Source organism: Eptatretus burgeri, chromosome 16 (genome assembly GCF_056783735.1).
Source record: "Eptatretus burgeri isolate ZD-2024b chromosome 16, Ebu_testis_v1, whole genome shotgun sequence".
Taxonomy (NCBI): domain Eukaryota; kingdom Metazoa; phylum Chordata; class Myxini; order Myxiniformes; family Myxinidae; genus Eptatretus; species Eptatretus burgeri.
This window is the reverse complement of record NC_140976.1, coordinates 69,395,541-69,419,679: the sequence shown is the minus strand read 5'-3', so window position 1 is coordinate 69,419,679 and position 24,139 is coordinate 69,395,541. Positions and strand designations below refer to the sequence as shown.

Genomic DNA, 24,139 nt, shown 5'->3' with positions numbered 1-24,139 from the left:
TCTAGTTACATTTTAAAGATGGGGAGAATGTGGTGAATTGAAGGTCGTGACGTGTGATCACATGTTGCCCGGCTCGAGCACAGAAGAGATAAAGCTGAGGCTCGGCTCGGTCGGGGGGATTGTCCCAGGGGCATTGTCGTTTTATGTCGGCGGCTCACTTGGTGCTCATTGAATGGTGAGAATACTGATTGATATATAATACTGATTTATTTTGCGGTGATTAGTTGCGCGTGTATACCTTACTGCTTATGTACTCCATGCTGCGTCTGTATTTCCTGGTGTGCCCGTAGAAGCGGCTCCAATCAAATGGAATAAAGCCTACACTCTGAAGGTTCTTCTCTCGTCTTCATTTCAATTACATTACATTACATTACAAAACGCACACATTACATTACATGACATTACATTACAAAACACACACATTACATTACAAAACGCACACATTACATTACTTTACAAAACGCACACATTACATTACATGACATTACATTACAAAACACACACATTACATTACAAAACGCACACATTACATTACTTTACAAAACGCACACATTACATTACTTTACAAAACGCACACATTACATTACATTACAAAACACACACATTACATTACATTACAAAACGCACACATTATATTACATGACATGACATGACATTACAAAACACACACATTACATAACATTACATGACATTACAAAACACACACATTACATTACATTACAAAACACACACATTACATTACATTACAAAACGCACACATTACATTACATTACAAAACACACACATTACATAACATTACATGACATTACAAAACACACACATTACATTACATTACAAAACACACACATTACATTACATTACAAAACGCACACATTACATTACATTACAAAATGCACACATTACATTACAAAACGCACACATTACATTACAAAACGCACACATTACATTACAAAACGCACACATTACATTACAAAACGCACACATTACATTATATGACATGACATTACATTACAAAACACACACATTACATTACATTACAAAACACACATTACATTACATGACATTACAAAACACACACATTACATTACATTACAAAACGCACACATTACATTACATGACATGACATTACAAAACACACACATTACATTACAAAACACACACATTACATTACAAAACACACACATTACATTACATTACAAAACGCACACATTACATGACATTACATTACAAAACACACACATTACATTACATTACAAAACACACACATTACATTACAAAACACATTACATTACATTACAAAACGCACACATTACATGACATGACATGACATTACAAAACACACACATTACATAACATTACATGACATTACAAAACACACACATTATATTACATTACAAAACACACACATTACATTACAAAACGCACACATTACATTAAATTACAAAACGCATACATTACATTACATGACATTACATTACATTACAAAACACACACATTACATTACATTACAAAACACACATTACATTACATGACATTACAAAACACACACATTATATTACATTACAAAACACACACATTACATTACATTACAAAACGCACACATTACATTAAATTACAAAACGCATACATTACATTACATGACATGACATTGCATTACAAAACACACACATGACATTACATAACAAAACACACACATTACATTACAAAACACACACATTACATTACAAAACACACACATTACATTACATTACAAAACGCACACATTACATGACATGACATGACATTACAAAACACACACATTACATAACATTACATGACATTACAAAACACACACATTATATTACATTACAAAACACACACATTACATTACATTACAAAACGCACACATTACATTAAATTACAAAACGCATACATTACATTACATGACATGACATTACATTACAAAACACACACATTACATTACATTACAAAACACACATTACATTACATGACATTACAAAACACACACATTATATTACATTACAAAACACACACATTACATTACATTACAAAACGCACACATTACATTAAATTACAAAACGCATACATTACATTACATGACATGACATTGCATTACAAAACACACACATGACATTACATAACAAAACACACACATTACATTACAAAACACACACATTACATTACATTACAAAACACACACATTACATTACATTACAAAACGCACACATTACATTACATGACATGACATTACAAAACACACACATTACATTACAAAACACACATTACATTACATTACAAAACGCACACATTACATTACATGACATGACATTACAAAACACACACATTACATTACAAAACACACATTACATTACATTACAAAACGCACACATTACATTACATGACATGACATTACAAAACACACACATTACATTACATTACAAAACACACACATTACATTACATTACAAAACACACACATTACATTACATTACAAAACACACACATTACATGACATTACAAAACATTACATTGAATTACAAAACACACACAATACATGACATGACATGACGTGACATTACATTACAAAACACACACATTACATTACAAAACACACACATTACATTACATTACAAAACACACACATTACATTACATTACAAAACGCACACATTACATTACATTACAAAACGCACACATTACATTCCATTACACACACATTACATTACAAAACACACATTATATTACATTACAAAACGCACACATTACATTACATGACATGACATTACATTACAAAACACACACATTACATTACATTACAAAACACACTTACATGACATTACAAAACACACTTGCATTACAAAACAGACATATTACATTACATTACATTACAAAACACACTTGCATTACATTACAGTACATTACAAAAAACACACATTACAAAACAGACACATTACATAACGTTACAAAACACACACATTACATGACATTACAAAACACACACATTACATGACATTACAAAACACACACATTACATTACAAAACGCACACATTACATTACATGACATGACATTACATTACAAAACACACACATGACATTACATTACAAAACACACACATTACATTACAAAACACACACATTACATTACAAAACACACACATTACATTACAAAACACACACATTACATTACATTACAAAACGCACACATAACATTACATTACAAAACGCACACATAACATTACATTACAAAACGCACACATTACATTACAAAACGCACACATTACATTACAAAACGCACACATTACATTACATTACAAAACGCACACATTACATTACAAAACACACACACATTACATTACAAAACACACACATTACATTACATAACAAAACGCACACATTACATGACATGACATTACAAAACACACACATGATATTACACTGCATTACAAAACACACACACACACACACACACACACACACACACACACACACACACCACATTACATTACAAAACACACACATGACATTACATTACATTATAAAACACACACATGACATTACATTACATTATAAAACACACACACATCACATTACATTACAAAACACACACACATCACATTACATTACATTACAAAACACACACACACACACACACACACACACACACACACACACACACACACACACACACACACACACATCACATTACATTACAAAACACACACATTACACTACAAAACACACACATTACATTACAAAACACACACATTACACAACAAAACACACATTACATTACAAAACACACACATTACATTCCATTACAAAGCCATTCAAGCCTGAGCATAGTCATTGAGTGAAGTTACATGGCCAACCCTCTGAGCAGCTACGCAGAATGAACGGACCAGGTGCACTTCAATGAAGTGGGACATTGGATTTTGTATAACCTGGTATTATCAGTCAGGTCAGGTCAGGTTAGATCTGTGACCTGCTACAGGTACCATGTAAACCTGTACTAACCTGTTCCATGGTCGGGTTGTCAGCAACTAAACCGTCTCCCCCACTAGGTTTTTTGGTGAGGAGGGTGTTTGGATATGGACACCCAGCAGGATTAAAATCAAAACCTGTCAAAGGGTGGAGCTCCTTGTGAGCCAACGACCATCCATATCTAGTACCCAACTGTGTCTGCGGACGTATTCCCGCAGTTAGGTTACTTCTTATTAGTAGGTTGGTGGCAGGATTTGCACTCCGGCCACTGTAAAACCCTTCATTCCGCAAAACACAACGCAAAGAAATCTGAAAAACAACTCTGTGGGAGTACCTCCTGTGCAGCTTCCCTTCACAGGGCAGCTCACTGGATGACGGGATTGGGGCAAAGCCTTCAGGACACCCAATCTTTGATAACAGGAGGGAAACCACGGCGTAACATTCCCGGGTCAGTTTGCGGAAGAGTGTCGGAGTGGTGCTGATGTGTCGTCCACTAGACGGCGGTCTCCTTGGATTAACCTGAGGCGGTCCCTTCGGGTGGGTGCCTGGAATGTCCTCTCCTTAAGAGAGGATGATCACCTGTCTCTGTTATCATCTGAGCTCAAGCGTTTGGACATCGGGATTGCAGCTCTCTCTGAGGTTCGGAGACCGGATTGCGGCGCGATAATGGTGGGTGGTTACACCTACTATTGGTCTGGTCGCTCTGATGGTTACCATACCCAAGGAGTTGCTGCAGCTGTGTCCAATAAGCTGACCCCAATGATAATTGAGGTAACATCGGTCAACGAGCGTATTATGAGACTAAGGATTCGTCACTCCTTAGGTGTCATTTCCCTGGTCTCTGTTTATGCTCTGACTGAGGCGAGTGATCTCACTGTGAAGGATACATTCTACGCCACGCTCGAGTCTGTGGTTGATCAGTGCCCCAGACGAGATACACCTCTTGTCTTGGGGGATTTCAATGTATCGACTGGAACTGATAGGGATGGTTATGAGATGTGTCTTGGTCCCCATGGGTCAGTAACTATGAACCAGAATAGCACTAAGTTCCTTCACTTTGCAAGAAGTCATGGACTTAGGGTGGCCGGTTCGTGGTTTCAGCGCCGACAAGCTCATCGCTGGACTTGCTATTCCAACACTGGTGGTGTTGCAAAGGAGATTGACCATGTCCTCACTGATGAGGATGATCCAGAACGGCAGGTTCTACCAGAGTGCTCAGTTCCTCAATACTGACCGCTGGCTTGTTGTAGCAACTCTGAAATTGCACCTTAAATCCAGGAGAATGGTACCATCCCAGCCTCGGCTGGATGTTGGCAAGCTTAAGGATGAGAGGGTAGCTGAGGAGTTTGGGAACAAGCTGAGAAGAGATTTGGGGGGTCTGGGTGCTTTGGGAGGTCCTGAAGAGTTGTGGAGTGCCTTCAAGACCACCGTCCTTGATGTTGCCGGTGGATGTCTTGGAACTCACCGTAGGGCAAAGAAGAATTTTGTATCTCAAGGGACACTGGATACCATTAACCAGAGTGGCAGGGCAGGCTGAATGGCAGAGCTGAGGTATAAAACTGTACGTGCACTAAGGGTGGACAAGGAGGCCTATGTGCGAGGAATCTGTGAGGGGGTAGAGCATCACCTGTAGTCAAGTGATTCTCATCCTGCTTACAGGGGAATTCGCGCATTGCGTTTATCCAAGCTCATCTCTCGGTGTACTGCAGTTAGAGCAGAGGGTGGGAGGCTCTTGACAGAGGAGTCTGAAGTGAAGGCCCGCTGGGCCGGTTACTTTGAGCGGTTGTACCAGGCTGATCCACCAGCTGTTGAGTTGGACATCAGAGGTGTTACAATCCCTGTTGCTGACCCTCCAATCAACTGTGGTCCACCTTCGCTTGTGGAAACACAGGCTGCGGTGAACCGGTTGAAATGGGGGTAAAGCTCCAGGGATCTGTGGCATCCATGATGAACTTCTCAAGGCTGGTGGAAATGCTGCACTCGTGTCGTTGCATGCAGTTTTGTGCTCTGCCTGGAACACAGGCATCATCCCAACTGACTGGAAAAGGGGCCTTGTTGTCCCTCTCTGGAAAGGGAAGGGTGATCGCCAAGACTGCAACAACTACCGAGAGGTGACACTGCTCTCAGTGCCGGGCAAAATCTTTGCTCGGATAATTCTTGATAGGGTTTGCCACCATCTGCTTGAGCACCAGCGTCCAGAGCAGTCAGGCTTTACACCAAAGAGGTCAACGATTGACTGTATCCTTGCTCTTCAGCTCCTCACCGAATGCAGATGAGAGTTTTGGCAGGGGCTGCTTGCAGCCTATGTTGATGTCTGTAAAGCGTTCGATTCAGTGAATCGGGATGTCCTTTGGAGGATTCTTGGCCTTCGTGGGGTGCCACCAAAACTGATTGATCTGATGTCTGAACTCTACTCTGGTACTGACAGTGCTGTGAGACGTGGTGGTACCATCTCTGACTTATTTTCAGTTGTTACTCGAGTCCGTCAGGGGTGTGTACTTCCCCCCACACTTTTCAGCACTTGTATGGACTGGATTCGAGCGAGGATGTCGGAGAGATCAAGCTGCGGTGCGTCATTTGGGAATGTCAAGATCTCTGACCTTGATTTCACAGATGATGCAGTCATCTTTGCAGAGACTTTAGATATCCTTTTGGGGGCCCTTGAGGTGCTGAATGAGGAGTCGGAGCCGCTGGGATTACGGGTTTCCTGGGTCAAAACTAAGATCCAGGCTTTCAATGACAACTTGGATGTTGCTGTCCTGTCTGCGCCTGTTTGTGTTGAGGTCGTGGAGAGATTCACTTACCTTGGCAGTGATATTCATGTCTCTGCTGGCTGTGAGTAAGAGGTCAATAGACGTCTGGGTCGGGCCCGGGGAGTCATGGATTCACTGGATCATGGGGTGTGGCGCTGCCGGTGCCTGTGCGGGAGGACGAAAGTCCGAGTCTTCAGGTCCTTGGTACTTCTAGTCTTGCTCTATGGATGCGAGACTTGGACTCTGACCAAAGATCTGAGACGGAGACTTAATTCCTTTGGTACCAGGTCTCTTCGGAGAATCCTTGGCTATCGCTGGTCGGACTTTGTGTCCAACGAGCGGTTTCTGAGAGAGACTCAAATGAGATTTGTTACCTGCATGGTCCCTGAGCGCCAGCTGCGGCTGTATGGACATGTGGCTCGTTTTCCTTACGCTGATCCTGCTCACCAGATTCTCTCAGCGTGCGAGTCTCCTGAGTGGAGGAGGCCAATGGGCCGATCACGTGCCTCGTGGTTGCAGCAGGTTGATCGGCATCTCAAGGAGATGGGGATGGGCCTGGCATCTGCCTGGGGGGTGGCTAGACGGAAGCCCCTGGAGTACCAGCAGAAAGTGGACGCAGCGACATGCTGCTCTGGCGCATGCTCCCATACCTGTCCTGACCTGGTATTATACACAAGTAATACACACAAGTAACTTTGGCACAAGAGGAGGGCATTCATTCCATCATGCCTGTGCTGCACCAACTGCAGATGAGAAATCATCACCCATTCATAAACAAGCTACGTTCAAGTCCTGCCAATATCCCCATACCCCGCTATCTCCAATGCATACAGGTATCTATGATCGATGTAATTCCCATTTAAACACATCTTCCCTTCCACTGCCGCTACCTTTCCAGGAGAGATCAGTGCATTCACTTACTAGTAATAGGCATCCACAACCATCCTTGAGTATGGTTCGTTATGAAAATACGGGAACCACTGTATGAGTCGCTACAAAAATACAGATATATGGAAGAAGATCCACCCATGTAAACAATAGATGGTTTTTTCAGTTTATCTGAAAAGACCATATTTTCGTATTGCACACTGGAATATTCAGCACTCAAACAGTTAAAGACATAACTTAACGTAAAATTACCTTTCTCTGTATACCACGAGAAAGTTTGTTTTACTGTGCATCCAGGATGTACAGGCCCCAAGTTTGAGGTGAAATGCGATGGAGATATGAATAAATGTTACGAGATAATGATTAAACACAAGATAAGGTGAATGGAAAACAGCAATGAAAATAGAGAACGAATAAAAGAGCATGTTGATTGTAATTGGGCTAAAAAATTGGGAGGGAGCATATAACAGGCAAGCATGAATATGGGAAATGGTGAACCTTTACACAATTATATCCATAACATGACACTTGTCACAACGTTGATAACTTCTCTTTAATGGTTTCTTTCATTTCTCTCCAACATCATCAGAACAGCAGGAGAAGGATAAGGAAAGCCACAGAAGTTCGTCCGGCACTGCCAAGGAACACAACAGGCCGCGCTGAGGCTCCCGTGGCAGATGTGGAAGCGTACACTGGACGCGAGCTCCTCTTTTGGGTGGGTCGATAGTTGTTCACCATTACTTTAGGTGGGTCAGTTGTGGATTTACCGACGTTCAGAGTCAAGAACTTTGCAAGCTGCCAAGGAGAAATATAAATAGAAGCAATGTAGGATGGCTGTTTCTACTTCGGACCTTTTCTGCAAAAGGCAACTTTCACGTTAAACTAAAGCAGCACACTTCGATGTCATGACTTTCGCAGATATGCCTCTGCCCACATTGTAATTGAGGGCATTTATGTAATATAAAACAAAATGGCTGCCGAACCACGTGACCAATGACGTCAAATCCTCAATATTTTCATACTGGTTGGATAAAGTGTTCAACGTATGCATTTATGTCACAACGAAGCCACCTATGGCATAATAATAAAATAAAATCACTTATTTCCCATGGGGAGTACTTGACATGTGCCAAATTCAATCCTTCCATGGAGTGATTTCAGAGATACAGAGGTCCAAAGTTTTTCCTTTTTTCCAAAATGGCTGCTACACCACGTGATCGATGACATAATTATAATTAAAACATTTTACATAAGTTGTCGCACCTATGGTGAAAATTTCGTGTCATTTTGATAAGCGGTTGCAGGGAAAACGGAGAAAATTAGCACGGACGGACGTTCGTAAGAACCCGACAACATCATTCCTCGAGCGACTTCGTCAGTGGAGGCATAAAAAACACAAAAGGATTCTTCACCTATTTTTACCAAAGATACTACTACAAATAAACAGCCAAGAAGTGGGGAAACGTGTGCTGCAGTTACGTCGGTCAGATTGACAGATGCCATCCAAGTGCAGTACAACCTCTGGATCAGTCGTCAAGATTGTATTTTTTGTTGCAAAAGTAATCATTATATTCCAAATCGGATCTTTTCTTTTGTTAGGTTTGTAGAACATGGCTCGACATCAGACTCTCATTCTAGTGTTCTCCCTGAAGGAAGGTTCCATGCTTCCAAAGCAGCTACAGGGTAATGATTCCACCAGGTAGTTTGGTTGGCTGGTTAGCAGTGGAAGAATTTGTAATTTGGTCAATACGCTGATGATAATTCACATACTGTTCACAAATATCCACCAGCGAATGCTGACAGAGGATAACCGGCTTTATGTTCATATCAGTGATGGCAACACTCTGCGTATGAAGCACCAATGTCAGTTTGTAGTCAAGTCTGGAAAAGAACCCAGACAAGACAGGTAGAAGTGTGATACTTCCCACCTTCACACCATCCTGTTGGATAGGACATTAGTGGGAATAGTCAAATAATGAAGGGAAATGTTCAAAATTCCAGGCAGGTGCACAGTGACAGAACAAACACAGTAGAACAGCACTCGGTAGAGTGCAAACCTCCGCCAGGCTGAGCAGTTTATGTTTTGTATCCCACTGATAGGCCGGATCTGGATCCAGACCTGAAACAACATCTATTTGGTTTGTTCTCGTCACCTGATCCACTTAGTTTTATCATAACCCATCCATAACTTTGTAAATATCATACTATATATATCGCTTTTGGTCCCATCTCTCAATGGTGCAGAAACACGAATCCGAATCCAGATCTTCACCAAACTGGAACAAATTCGTCTTTGTCACACACCCAACCTGTCCACCAAGTTTCCTCTGAATCCGCACACAACCTTTTGAGATATCGTGCTCACAAACAAACAAATAAAGAGACAAGGTTGAAAATATAATCTCCGCCACCGAAGGTAACTAGAACTTGCGACCTACTTGTGACTTGCTGAGGGTGCTGGGAAGCTCAAAAACGGTCCATGTGACTACCTCATCACATGTCGGTGTGGTAAGGGATCCATCATAACGGTAGAACTGCTTGAGGTTCTCCTTTGGAGGAAGTAACTGCTTTAGTTTGAATGTGGAAAGCATTTTCTTCTCCTGCCCTGGAAACAAATATTAAATGCGTTTGTATTTCAACTGCAGACACTTGATCAAATATTTTCTTGTCCATGCATGCAATGTATCTCCACACAAAGAAACAACAAACCATTTCTATTCGTTCTGAATTCATGTGATATTGAAATCGGTATTTTTAAAAATCACATTCTTCCTTTATCCCTGATGCAAACACACAATGAACCCCAAATATACATTCAGTGTACAGAATATCAGGAACACCTTTCTAATATTGAGTTGCATCTCCTTTTCCCCCCTCAGAACAGCCTCAATTTGTTGGGGGCAGGGACTCTACAAGGTATCCAAAGTGTTCCACAGGGATGTTGGCCTATGTTGACTCCAATTCTTCCAAAAGTTGTGTCAAGTTGGCTGGTAGTGGATCTCTACTCTGAATAGCTCGTTCTATCTCAACCCACAGATACTCAATGGGATTGAGATCTAGTGACTGAGCAGGTCACTGCAGCAAGCTGAATTCACCGTCATGTTCGTGGAACCATTCCTGGACAATCCTAGCCTTGAGGTATGGGGCATTATCCTGCTAAAGAAATACATTCGAAGATGGATACTCTGCTGCCATGAAGGGATGCACCTGATTGGCAATGATGTTCAGATATCATGTGGCATTCAAACAGTGCTCCACTTTTATCAAGGGGCCCAATGTGTGCCATGAAAGCATGCCCCACACAATCACACAACCACCACCAGCCTGCAATGTTGACAGACCGCATGATGGATGCATGCATGCATGTGGTGTTCTCGATACCCTCGTCCTCCCATCAGCGTGAAACAGCAAGAACCAGGATTCATCAGACCTTTGAGTGGTGGACATTCTTGATACACGTGGGAAACCGTTGAGTGTGAAAAACCCAGCAGCGTTGCAGTTATTGACACACTCAAACTGGTGTGCCTGGCATCTACTACCATACCCCGATCAAAGGCACTTGAAATATTTTGTCTTACCCAGTCACCCTCTGGCACACATACACAATCCGTGTCTCAAGGGTTAAAAATCCTCCTTTAACCTGTCTGCTCCCCTTCATCTACACTGACTTGAAATGTATTGAATAGGTGCAATCAATAAGGGATCGTAGTTTTCACCTGGATTCACCTGATCATTCTATTTCCTGGAAAGAGCAGGTGTTCCTAATGTTTTGTACACCTGAGTATATATCCGAACTATCATTCCCAGACTGGTGTTTGTGTGTGTGTGTGTGTGTGTGTGTGTGTGTGTGTGTGTGTGTGTGTGTTTGTTTGTCGTGCTACTTCTCTTTCAATTATGGCCCAATTACATCCAAACTTACTATGTATGATCATCATGACCACGATTAGTGTATAGCGGTTTTTTTTAGTTTTTAAAAAATCTTTGCCAGTAGTCTTGGGGTGGGAGGGGGGCAGAAGGTCGTAAATTCTCCATGTGTAAATGTGTATTGTGTAGCGCCGCTCCATGTGGGAGAAGGTATTGCAATTCCTCATCCTTTACAGTTCAGTATACATGTCCCCATGTTTTCCAGTACAGTGAGGTGTTGTCAATTACGCAGCAAGAGGTATTTGGGAAAGGTATATTGAATTACACATTTGAACTACATGCTATTCAAAGAAAACTTTCCCCACACAATCTTGAGAGGGACTTGGTGCGAGCAGGGGTGCTGAGAGAATGGTGTGGGGGGGGGGGGTGGGTGCAGGCGCAGTAAAGGGGGGTCCTACACTTCGTATTTCCCCGTGCCCCATTCTGGTTCTCTGCAGCTCTGGGTGTGAGCCAACTCTTTTGGCAGCAAATTTTTATTGTATCGATCTACACTTCTGAGATAAATGTGTACAAATTATACTTTGAAAATGTTTTATGTATGCTCAATATGAACTATCATCAAATGGTAGAAGTAGCCACAGCCTGCTAGACTCCCGAGCCAAAAATGGCCTCGTTGCTCCAAGCTTGACCACGCGACACAGCTCTACAATTCACATTGGCTGAGGAACCTCGGGAGTGCTCTCCGACCATGAATGTGTGCTGAACTCTGTTTGAGTGGTGTTATTTAGCGGAAAGCTGGAGCTACCCGGATGTCATTGAACGAACCCCGGCATATATTTGCGTTTTAAATTACACGCTGAAATACCCCGGCTAGTAATGCCATTCTTTCCCTCGGCATCCGCATAGGCTGTGGTGAGCGTCCATGGAGTTAACTGTGGTTGGAGCAGTGTGGAAGAAAAATAATTATATTCATGTACGCTAGCGGTCAAGAGTTTTAGAACACCCCCATTTTTCCAATTTTTACTGAAATTTAAGCAGTTTAATGTTTCAATGTACTCTGAAATTAAAGCATAGAACAAACAAACAACTGCAGATAAAAAAAGAAATCATGGAATTGTTTTGTTGAACAAAATTTAGTCTAAATTTTTGACTCATCAAAGTAGCCACCTTTTGCAAATACAACAGCCGAACATACTCGTGGCATTCTTTCTGCAATGGAAATCAAATATTGTTCGGAAAGTTCTTCCCAACACTGTTACAGAAGTTCCCACAAATGTGTTGCACTTGTAGGTTGCTTTGCTTTCAACCTTCTGTAAAGTTCATTCCAAACCAGCTCGATGGGGTTTAAGTCTGGAGACTGTGCTGGCCATTTCATGGTTTGAAGCCTACCGTCTTGTTCTTTTCTTTTGAGGTAGTTCTGACGTAGCCTGGAGGTATGTTTTGGGTCGTTATCTTGCTGTAGGATGAACCCCTGACCAACTAGGCGAAGCCCAGAGGGTATTGCATGGTGCTGCAAAATGCTGTGGTAGCCCTTTTGGCTCAGGGGTGTCACTCTGTGCAAGTCGCCGACTCTGGATCCAGCAAAAGAACCCCAGAGATCATCACGCTTCCTCCTCCATGTTTGACAGTTGGTGTCACACACTGAGGAACCATCCTTTCGCCTACTCGACGGCGTACAAAAACCCTGCGTGATGAACCGATGATTTCAAATTTTGATTCATCGGTACATAAGACCTTCTTCCAGTTTTCAGTAGTCTAGTGGCAGTGCTCCATGACCCAGGCAAGCCTCTTTTTCTTATTTTGCCATCTCAGTAATGGCTTTCTTACTGCCACTTGACATGCCAAACCTGCAGCTCTCAGTCTTTTCTTCACAGTTGAAACTGAGACTTCCTTACTTCGACCAGTGTTAAGCTGTGCTTGAAGCTGTTGTCTTGTGAGCCACCTATCGTGCAAGCTGTTGACTCTCAGAAACTTGTCTTCTGATTGTGTTGTGGCTTTGGGTCTGCCAGACCTCTTTCTGTCAGAGTTTCCTCCAGTTTCCAAGTGCCTTTTGATGGTGTAGGAAACTGTACTCACTGACACCTTTGCTTCTTTGCAATTTCTCTGAAGGAAAGACCTACACTTTTAAGGGATATAATGGTCTGTCTGTCTGTTTTCCTTTGTTAATTGTCTTTTTCTTGCCATTATGATAGCAATATACTACTTCCTGCAGTGCAATATTGTCCAAATAATGCTTCAGAGGATGTAGCAACACAGCCTATTCCAACACTGCTTTTATACAGACAGAGGGTTTGTAACTAATCAACAAAAGTTGGGACACCTGTAGGAATTATTTGCATCAACTTTCAAGGCTTAATTTACTTCCATTGCTGCAGAACAGCTGCAGTTGTTAACCCATTACTTGTTCCCTGAAAAGGGCATTTTTTAACAACTCTGAAATTTACATTATTTTTCAGTTTTTGGTAACCGAAACGTTTTTGTTTTTTAACCTCTGGCAGTTTACCACTTAGCTTTGTACCATTTCAGGTTATTCACTGGACTTGAACTGCTTAAATTTCAGTAAAAACTGGAAAAATTGGGGTGTTCTAAAAATTTTGAACGGTAGTGTATACTCAATTATAATTGTTGCTGGTACTTTATAAATATAATTTTTGTACTATCGTCAAATTGGCTGTCAGTAATGTTTCCCTTTTCCCAAGAGTCTTTTGACCTAAATATTGATAAAAGGAATATCTTACGATGAAAAAAGCTCTTGTTTTTTCTTTTCCACCACAATTTTGGTGCCTGAACAGGGACCACAAACTAAGATGTTTGATCTTACTTCAGATCGGATGCTGCATCTCTCAGCCAAACCAGTTACGTGTGTACTGCAAATTTTTATTGTATCGATCTACACTTCTGAGATAAATGTGCACAAATTATACTTTGAAAATGTTTTATGTATGCTCAATATGCGCTATCATCAAATGGTAGTAGTAGCCACAGCCTGCTCGACTCCCAAGCCAAAAATGGCGGATTTAAATTAATTTAAAACGCAAATATAAAATTAATTTAAAACGCAAATATATGCCAGGGTTCGTTCAATGACATCCGGGTAGCTCCAGCTTTCCGCTAACACGGGACCAACGCCTATCTCCATTGATAGCAGAGGTATACAAATGAGAACCATTAGTGGCAGGCCTAAAAATTAGGTGGCTGGAGGCCATTTAAGATTACAGGGTTCACCTTGGGCATTCAAATGTTTTTTTTTTATAGGGGTTAGAGACCTCTAAAGGAGAGTTGAAGCTCTGCCATGCTTACAGGGGTTGGAGACCTCTGATGGGGGGGGGGGGAGAGGTTAGACTCCCCCCCAGGAGAGGGTTGGAGGCCCTGCTCCCCAAGAGAGGGTTGAAGGCCCTGCTCGATAAAAAGTTCAAGTCGCTAAAAGGGAGAACGAATAGGTGTTATGAATATTTGTCGAGTTACGTCTTTGGATTTCTGTTTGTTCATTGTGCTTGCTGGAAGTTTGCTTGCTGTGAAACTGTTGCATTGTTATTGTGTGGAGGTGTTACAGATTTGTAAATCCTATAGTTTTGTATTAAAGAGTTACCTCTTTGGATGGATTTGTGAATCCTATGTGATTGGAAATGTTAAGTTTTGTGTTAAGGTCATAAGTTGGGTGTTCCAACCTGGAAGTCTTTGTATATATGCACACTGATTTGCATTGATCTGCACGTAGTACTAAGCGAGTGTTGAAATGGAGTGTGTGCGAGTCCAATATATTTCACTGGAATAAAACGTGCTCTGTTGTGTGTTGTGAACTGGGAAGCTTATGGGAATGAATAAGTACGGAAAGTGGAGATAAGGATTGGTCATCATCGTACACTGTGAAGACTGGATGAGGCGACGTGCACACGCCGATTCCAGAGGAAAAACAATGATGACAGTAGAGGATAAATGGAGCTTCTGAGGCATCCATGCAAATTAATGGGGAAAAGGGGGAAAACTCTGAATTAACCCAGAAAAACCCAAAACAGGAGACTCATTGCCCCCCCCCTACCCGCATACAAATGAATGGGGAAACCTTTCTGACTCGAGGCTCATTAGGTTAAAACAGGAGAATGATTTTCTCCCCCTCCCATACATGAGATTGAGATTATGTTAAATTAAATTTGACTGTCTCATGTTAAATTGAGACTGTCTCAAGGTCCATAAAAACCCAAATAGGAGAATGATTTTCCCCCCCCCCCCCCACCCCCGGACTCTCGGCCCATCAGGTAAAAAGAGGAGACCGATCTCTGCCCCATTGAACACATGTTAAACTGAGACTTACTGTTTCCTTTTATATTTTCATTCCACTCAAAGAGTGAATAGGGAAGTTTTTTTAAAGTGTTTTCAGTTCGTGCCGTGAAAATGAGGAAGTATTCTGTGAGAGACAAGGCCTCGTGGTTATATTTTAAATCGGAACACGAACAGGCTTTTAAACATAAGTTTTATCAAAATCATTTAAAGAATTTTCATTTTCGTGTTAAAATCAGTTAGACTGCCCGAGAACGTATCGCCCACGTCTTTCCCAAGCTGCCTCGCCTGAATCAAGTCATTTCCGATCTGGTACACACCCTGGGAAAACCATTGTTGGGAAATCTCCCATGACGTCATGACTCACGGTTTATATAAACCAACTTCTGTGCCAAGTGCGTTGCTTTCAGAATGGAGCATTCAGATTCTTACGACAACCTCACGGATCACTCGTTTTCACAAGATGACAGGTGAGATTTCACAACCCAATTTATTATTTATTATTTAAAACAGAATTAAATCACTGCACGACCAATAATTATTGTATGTCTTTTTTTCAACAGCTTGTTCCGAATCAGAACATCGTTCATTACAGATGTGGAGAATGAATTATCTGAATTACACGACGAATGGATAAAAATAAACGACTTTATTCAAGAGATTCAAATTTTCAGAAGAGAAATGAAAGAATTACTGTCATGTCCTCTAATCTTGAAAGACCTGACTTCAAGGTGAGAAACACACACGTGCATGTGTGTATTTGTGTGAGTGTGTGTTTGTCTCTGTCTTTCTCTTTGTCTCTGTCTATCTATGTATCTATCCATTTGTCTCTCTCTGTCTGTCTATCTGTCTCTGTGTTTGTCTCTGTCTATCTATCTGTATGTATACATGTCTCTCTGTCCATTTGTCTCTCTGTCTGTCTATCTGTCTCTCTATGGTTGTCTTGGGAGAACGTCTTGGGAGTTGTCTTCTCATGTCTTGGAGACATGAGAACGGACATAGGGGGGTCAAGTTCAAGGTCAAAGGTCACGGGGTCAAGGTCACCGGGTAACTTCAATTTCTCAATTTCATCCGATCGAGACGGGACCAATGCCATTCGACAGATAATCAGAATTAAACGACACAGTTGATTGAGGACATTCACTTCCGACTTCCGGTTTTCGAGTTATGACGTCATAAATTGGCTGAAACGTCAAATTTTCATGTTTGTTTGTCCTTTATAGACGGCCAAACCGTTAGATAGAATGAGATGAAACTTGGCATATGTGATCCTTGGGAACAGACATAAGGGGATCAAGGTCAAGGTCAAAGGTCACGGGTCAAGGTCATCGGATAACGTCAATTTCTCAATTTCATCCGATCGAGACGGGACCAACGCCATTCAACAGATAACTGTACCCGCTCATGGGCAGATACTTTGCTAGTATCATATATTTTTACAACTGAATATTTAATATTTTCAATCTTGATGAATTATAATTGCTTTCCTTATAATTATATGATTTTGAATTACAGGAAAAGAGTAAAGGAGGGGGGGGGGGAAGGTGCGCTCCCCCAACGACCCATCACCCCCTCATCCCACCCCCTCCCCTCCCTGTGTGTGTTGGGGGAAGGGTGGGGGTGGGATGAGGGGGGTGGTGGGTCAAAGGTGGGGGCGCACAGGGGGGATGAGGGGGTGGGTGGGGCTTGTATGGGCGGGGTTTCTGTGGGCGGGGTTTATGTGGGCGGGACTTGTGTGGATGAGGCTTCTGTGGGAAGGGTTTGTGTGGGTGGGGTTTATGTGGGCAGGGTTTGTGTGGGTGGGGCTTGTGTGGATGGGTGGATGTGTGGATGGAGCTTGTGTGGATGGAGCTTGTGTAGATGTGTGGGTGGAGTTTGTGTGGATGGGTGGAGCAATTTTTTAAATTAAATAAACATGTGTGTGGGGAACTAATTAACTAATCACTAATTATGTCAATATGATGAATGTGTTTTTTGTGGGTGGAGCTTGTGGGGGGGGGGGTTGTGTGGGTGGGGGTTGTGTGGGTGGAGCTTGTGTGGATGGGTGGAGCTTGTGTGGGCAGGGTTTGTGTGGGCAGAGTCAAAAAGGGGCGGAGTTGAAAAAGGGGCAGAGTCAAAAAAAAATTCAATTTATCTTTGTCTTTTGTCATTCCTGTGAATAAAATGAACCTAAAATCTCTTCCCCCTTTAAATCATATACCTTATAAGTCCAAGGAACTGTATCTATCACATTAACGATTTTAATAGGCTCATTTGTCCACCGCTTTGTACAACCTTTTTCAAAATGAGATTTCCACCTGTATATTCTTACTATATCACCAACTTTGAACTTAGGCTTTCTGACATTAATCTCTTTTTCATATTCTAATTTTGTAAATGTTTCTGATGGTTTGGTATTCGTTGAGGTGTGAATCGTATCATTATACTTATCTACAATATCCTGAATGAAAGATGACCATTGTTGAGAACCGAGTTGGGAGAATTGTTTTATAGTCTCTCTTTTAAAGTGTGATTGAAGTGCTCAATAACAACGGCTTTTCCTTCATTAAAGGTACTGTATAATGTAATGCTGTTATTTTTTAGAAAATTCATAAATGTTTTGTTGTAGAACTCTCTACCCTCATCAGTCTACAATTTATTAGGTTTTCTCTTACTTTTATTAAATATCTGTTGAAAGGCTAACAGAAGAGTATTACCTGTTTTGTTTTTTAAAGGGATAACCCACGCATATGTACTCCTCAAATCAATAACGGTTAAAGCATACTTGTACTCCTTAATATTATTGAGTTCAATCAAATCAGCGGACCAGATATAATCAACTTCCTTGGAATAAACCTTCCTTCTATGAAACTTTGTGAATATTGGTTTATGTAATTCATAAGAGACTTGTTCTTCAGTCTTAATGACATCATTAGAGCCTATAAGTTTTTTTGAATTTCCAAGCCCAAGTTTCAATTTAGTACTGATCATCTTCATGATGAACCTATCAACTTTTTCTCTCAAGGTTGGATTTTGTATCAGAGAAAAATGATACAACATTTCTCTTTCGGCTTCATGCTTTTCTTCCAAAGTTGTGGAATTCCCATAATCAATATCGTGCCTCATGCACACTTCATCAACCCTATTGATGGGTTTACTCCATGGTTTAGGATTGTCTGCCTCATCTAATCTTTTATCCAAGTTTGTGCCTGGACCACAGAAAGAATAACCTGGTAGATGTAATTCCCCTGGTATTCCAGTAGGTAAAAATTTACTTCCTGGCAAAAACTTTTGTATATCTCCTCCATGTTTGTGTTTGGAGATAAATTGACTCTTTTTTGAGCCACACACCAAACATCTACCTTTTTGTATAACCCTATTATTTTTACTTTTAAAATATGAGATATTTTTAGTATTAGTTTTCTTTTTACATTTGAGAAAATAACTCATTTATTTATGAGAAAAATTCCTACAGAGTGCGAAAACATTTTTACTTTCCAACATGCACATTTGTAACTTAATTTTTAAAACATAAAGAATCCTCAGAAATGTACTTACTCTCTCCTCCATTTATTTAAGAAGAAAAATGAAAAACTTTAATTAAAGGCAATCACACCAACATCATCAATAATATAATCTTTATCTCCACTTTCTCGTTTATATCTTCTCCCTGAAAACGATGTTAATAGTCTTAACGAAAATATTTCTAATAGACTTGCCAATTCTTTGTTTTCCTCCTCGGTGCGTTGAGATTTATTTATTTTCTGTAATACCCCCAATCTTTATTTAATCTCACTTGTTTCCATATTTTTATATTTATTTATTCTCTTTCCTCCCTCTCCTTCTCCTCCCTCTCCTTCTCCTCCCTCTCCTTCTCCTCCCTCTCCTTCTCCTCCCTCTCCTTCTCCTCCCTCTCTTCTCTCTGTTCTCTCTCTCTCCCCCTTCTCTCTCTTTCCTCGTTCACTCTCTTTCCTCCTTCTCTCTCTTTCCTCCTTCTCTCTCTTCTCTCTTTCCTCCTTTGTCTCAGTTTCTTCAACTCCTTCCTCCTCCCTTACTATCCTTGAATCACTTACACCCCATAGAATATCATACATATATTCATCAGGATATCTTGTTATTCCTGTATCCAAAATATTTTTTTTTACAACAGCAAACCAATAGAAATTCTTCTGCATTTCTAAAAGAGCCTTACGTTTTCTTAACTGTATAATTTTTTCATTATTTAACATTTTAATTAAATCCAAAGTTGTTGGTTCATTAACATCAGTAGAAAAACCAATTTCTTATTGAAAATACCTCATTCTTATGTTGCAGAACATATTTATTAAAATACTGAATACCCTTTTCTTGAAGGTATGCCTGGACACAGAAATGATAATTTTCTTGAAGCCTTCTTGCTGTCATTTATGTATTAGAAATATATGACAGATAAATATTATGACATGAAATACCTCCCCATCTTCCCATAGTTAAATCATTTTGGATTTTCTTGCTTTATTATAAATAATCCTGTTTGTGTTTTCATGACATAAACTGGGGCAAAACCATTATTAAATTTACCATTATTAAATTCTTTTATTTGTTGTTTACTAATCGTGCTTCCACAAAACTCATTCTCCATACCAAGTGGATAATATTCTTCCTTACGAGACTGATTTAATTGTTCCAGGTCTTCAAGGTCAATTTTAAATGACGAATTATAGCCAGTGGTTCCCAAACTTTTTTGTCCATGACCCAAAATTTGAAATCACATTTGCCTCGCAACCCAAATGATACTGGTACCTGGTGTACCTATGATAAAAATTGTCAGAGAAAATGTTTTTGACATGAAACCCCCCTCAAAAACAGATTTTGAGAGAGGGTTCAGGTTTGGGTCACGACCCTGGGTTTGGGAACCGCTGAATTATACCCTAAATCATTCATCTCATACCCCATTGTTCTATTCTCATACAAACAATATGCCCTTCTTTATAATTTTTTTTTTGTATTGGAAGTGTGAATGCTGTATGACCTGGAGATAAAATCAACACTTCTGTATCTTTGGAATACACAGCTGTTTTATTTAAGGATATATATTGTGATAAATCACTTAATCTCACCAAGTCATTCGCGTCAGTCAGGCTTGGATAATTTATTAATTTATAAGCATTTTTCATATTAATATTTTTTGTTATAATATATTTCTGTCATTCAGCCTGTGCCTTTGTGTAATAATTTGATAAATCAATATCTTGTTCTTGAGATACACCAAAGATCGAACCATCTTCACCAACATGTCATTTATATTAGATTAAAAATAGTCATTAAAATTTTTATTTTTGTTGAGTTGAAATAAGACATAGAGACATAATTGACCACAACACTTGGTATTTCATTCTTGGACTTGAAATGTTTGATAAACACCATTCTATAAGAATTTTATTACCTCAACAGGTGGTGGAAGATCAAAACTATCAAAATAATAATTATCTTGACTATTAAAAATACAAACCCAATGAAAACCGTTCCCATTATTATCTTCCAAGTTCATAATAATATTATTTGTATGTTTAGACATGTTTGTTAATTCATCTCTCATATACAATAACCACATGATGAATTTTTAATTTCTTACAATATTTGACAAGTTCTAAATTTGATGTATTCTTTCCAAATTCTTTAAACCACTCATCAATGCTCATTTATTTATTAGCAAGACATAACCCCTTTTAGTTAATTCTACATCTGCTTGTGTGATAGAAGAAAGTATATCTCCAACTAACAATCTCACTTTTACAGGCAGACTTTCAAGTTTTTCAGCAAAATCTACAATTACATCACTTCCACTAATTTATTTCTCCAACTCTTTGTTATCTTTCCAATTATTTTTGAGCCCAGAGTTGAACCTTCCTTTCGTTGGAAGCTTTCACCGCTGCTGAAATACCACCCGTCACTGCTCCAGCCGCACTTAAACCAGCAAATAAAGGGATTAGAAAAATGGAGAATTCCTCCACTCGTCTCTCTTATTGATTATTTCTTCAACATTGGTTTTGACATCTTAATTTTAAGTGAGCCAGTATCGTTCAAGATTTTCACCTGTTCTCTTGTGAGCAAAACATCAATTCTTACTGCTCCTTTTCTCTGAATTGTATTAACGTTAATTTTACAAGGCTTTTGATTTTGAACACAAGATGATAGTTTATGAAGATCGATTTCATTAACATATACCCCAGTTGGTACTTTACCACTCATTTATTTAACCAAAAAATTATGTGAGACGAAGCATTACACCATTATCTGTATTAATCTGTAATTCTGTTTCTTCCAAAAGCAAACAATATGTACAACTTCTTCATTCTCTCTTCTTTCAATGTATGGGGAAGTATCCACTTGATTCGACTTTATAGTTTCCTTTTGAGCACTCGGGTCAAACGCAGAGATTGTATACAAACTTTTAAATGCTGTCATATCCAAAATAGGTTCTTTATTTCCGTTGCTTTCACACACATTTTGGTAAGACTAAAATGCTTCAGCATAATCATTTTTTCCCAATTAATTTTCAATCTATCTCGTGGATAAAATGTTCCATCTTGAGAAACACGAAGTTGTTTCACCTTAGCATTATCACTCAATGCATTACTCTTATCAGTAGCAGTATCACCATCTGGTTTTTAAAAAAGATCCACAGATACCATGGCTTTCCTTCCAGAACACCCAAATTCCACGTGTAATTGGTTTGGTTCAGTTTAACATGTTGACGTCTTCTTTTAAGGTATGATACATTGAGTGGTTTCCTTGAGTTGAGTCTTTTATTCAACATCTCTTCTGTTTTAAGATGAGGAGTATATTCACTAATATACCAACTCATTTCATCAATTACAAATTTATTCTGAGCAGCAAAAGCATTACAAACACCAAAAAGTAATCTATTTTCATTATCATTCCTTTGTAGTTGAAATGTAATTTTAAGACCATACAGAACTTTATCATGATCACAAAATCCAAATATACCTTTAAGAGGAACTGCCACAGTAAAACTATTACCTGCTTTTGTATCATCATTATACATTCTTTTCCTTTGACTATATCCAGGGTCTGTGTTTGTTCCTGTTGGCATATCAGGAATAAAACTTTTGACAGCCCCCTTCCCCATTCTAACACTAAATGAATATAGTGTAAATTTCATCATTTCAGATGCAGCAGAGACATAATCAACCACTTCAACTTCTTGTGTTCCAATGTACAAACGAACACTATGAAACATTTTCCAGAAGAAATCATTTACGAGTGTAGCGTTTGTGTTAGTCGCAGCTGAAGTGAATGTAAATTTACACAACAAGAAACTTTTGGATAGATTCAAATAAGTTTGTTGATTATTTATTTCAAAACTTTTTTTTTACCATTTGTATTCCAGTCTGTTCCAGTTATTGCATTTACCTTGAAGTAATCTTCTTTTTTCGTGGAGTTTGAGATGACAATGGTATCATCCAAATCATAGATACTATCAATTACTTCCATATTGTATTTATTTAAGAAAAAAAAAGATGTTAAAACTTTTGAAACACTGACCAAAGTATTTGAATTATTTTCTGTTGTTCTTGAAGAGACAACTAAGTTTTGCCTTTCTTAATTTCTTTTATTGCTTGTAATTTATGAGATTCCTTTTGGACATCTTTTATACTCTTCATAGCACCCGATAATTTCCCACAGCAGAAGCAGTTGAACCAATCAGGTCTTTATGTTTAAGAATAGTTGAACCTATACACATTAGAGTTTCAATTATCCCATCTTCTCTAAATTGATGTCCGACACCCCGTTGTCTCAGGTTTATAGTATCCTCTACCAAGATACATACCTTCACCCTTGTAGTATGGGGAAAGGAACATCTCATCTGCTGTAATTATTTTATCTTTTCACAACTCGTGTTTCCTCTCAATAACAATCGTATTTATTTATTGGAAAACTTCACGTTGGTTAATTCTGATGGATATAATTTCTCCATTAAAACAAATCATGTGATTATCTTGGTCGGTTATCCTAAAATTTACTCTGTGTATGGTTTTTCCTGACACAGGTAGATAAACCAGATTTTTGGGTTCCATATTGAATTTATAATCAATTGGGGTTGAGTATGCACTGAATGAAAATATTGTATTTGTTCTTATTCCATCATTGTAAGCACCATCAATCAAATCACAGTGAATTAATACCAAATTTATTCCTGAGGATATTTGAATGACATTATCACTGTAAAACGTCCCATTAGTCTCAATCTTTTTTGAGGAGAAACCCAATTACTCTCTAAATGAATTATCAATTGTGAAATCAACCTTGTAATTATTTTAAAGTTTAACCATTGATTTTGCAGTACGTTTTTGAATATCTATGAATTGTATATATATATATATATATATATAT

At 39.4% G+C, this 24,139-nt stretch overlaps 1 protein-coding gene across 1 annotated transcript in view; it reads right to left on the bottom strand.

Annotated features, from left to right (window-relative positions):
• Positions 1–7,773: 7,773 nt before the first annotated feature.
• The window catches only part of LOC147011263 (carbonic anhydrase 2-like), a 63,670-nt gene continuing 47,304 nt past the window's right edge, over positions 7,774–24,139 (bottom strand). Inside the window, exons 8-9 of the mRNA XM_085860257.1 lie at positions 10,060–10,226; positions 7,774–8,416 (exon numbers count right to left, since the gene is read on the bottom strand). Coding sequence (XP_085716383.1) covers positions 8,207–8,416; positions 10,060–10,226 — 377 coding nt within the window. The 3' untranslated portion in view covers positions 7,774–8,206. The remainder of the gene's footprint in view (positions 8,417–10,059; positions 10,227–24,139) is intronic.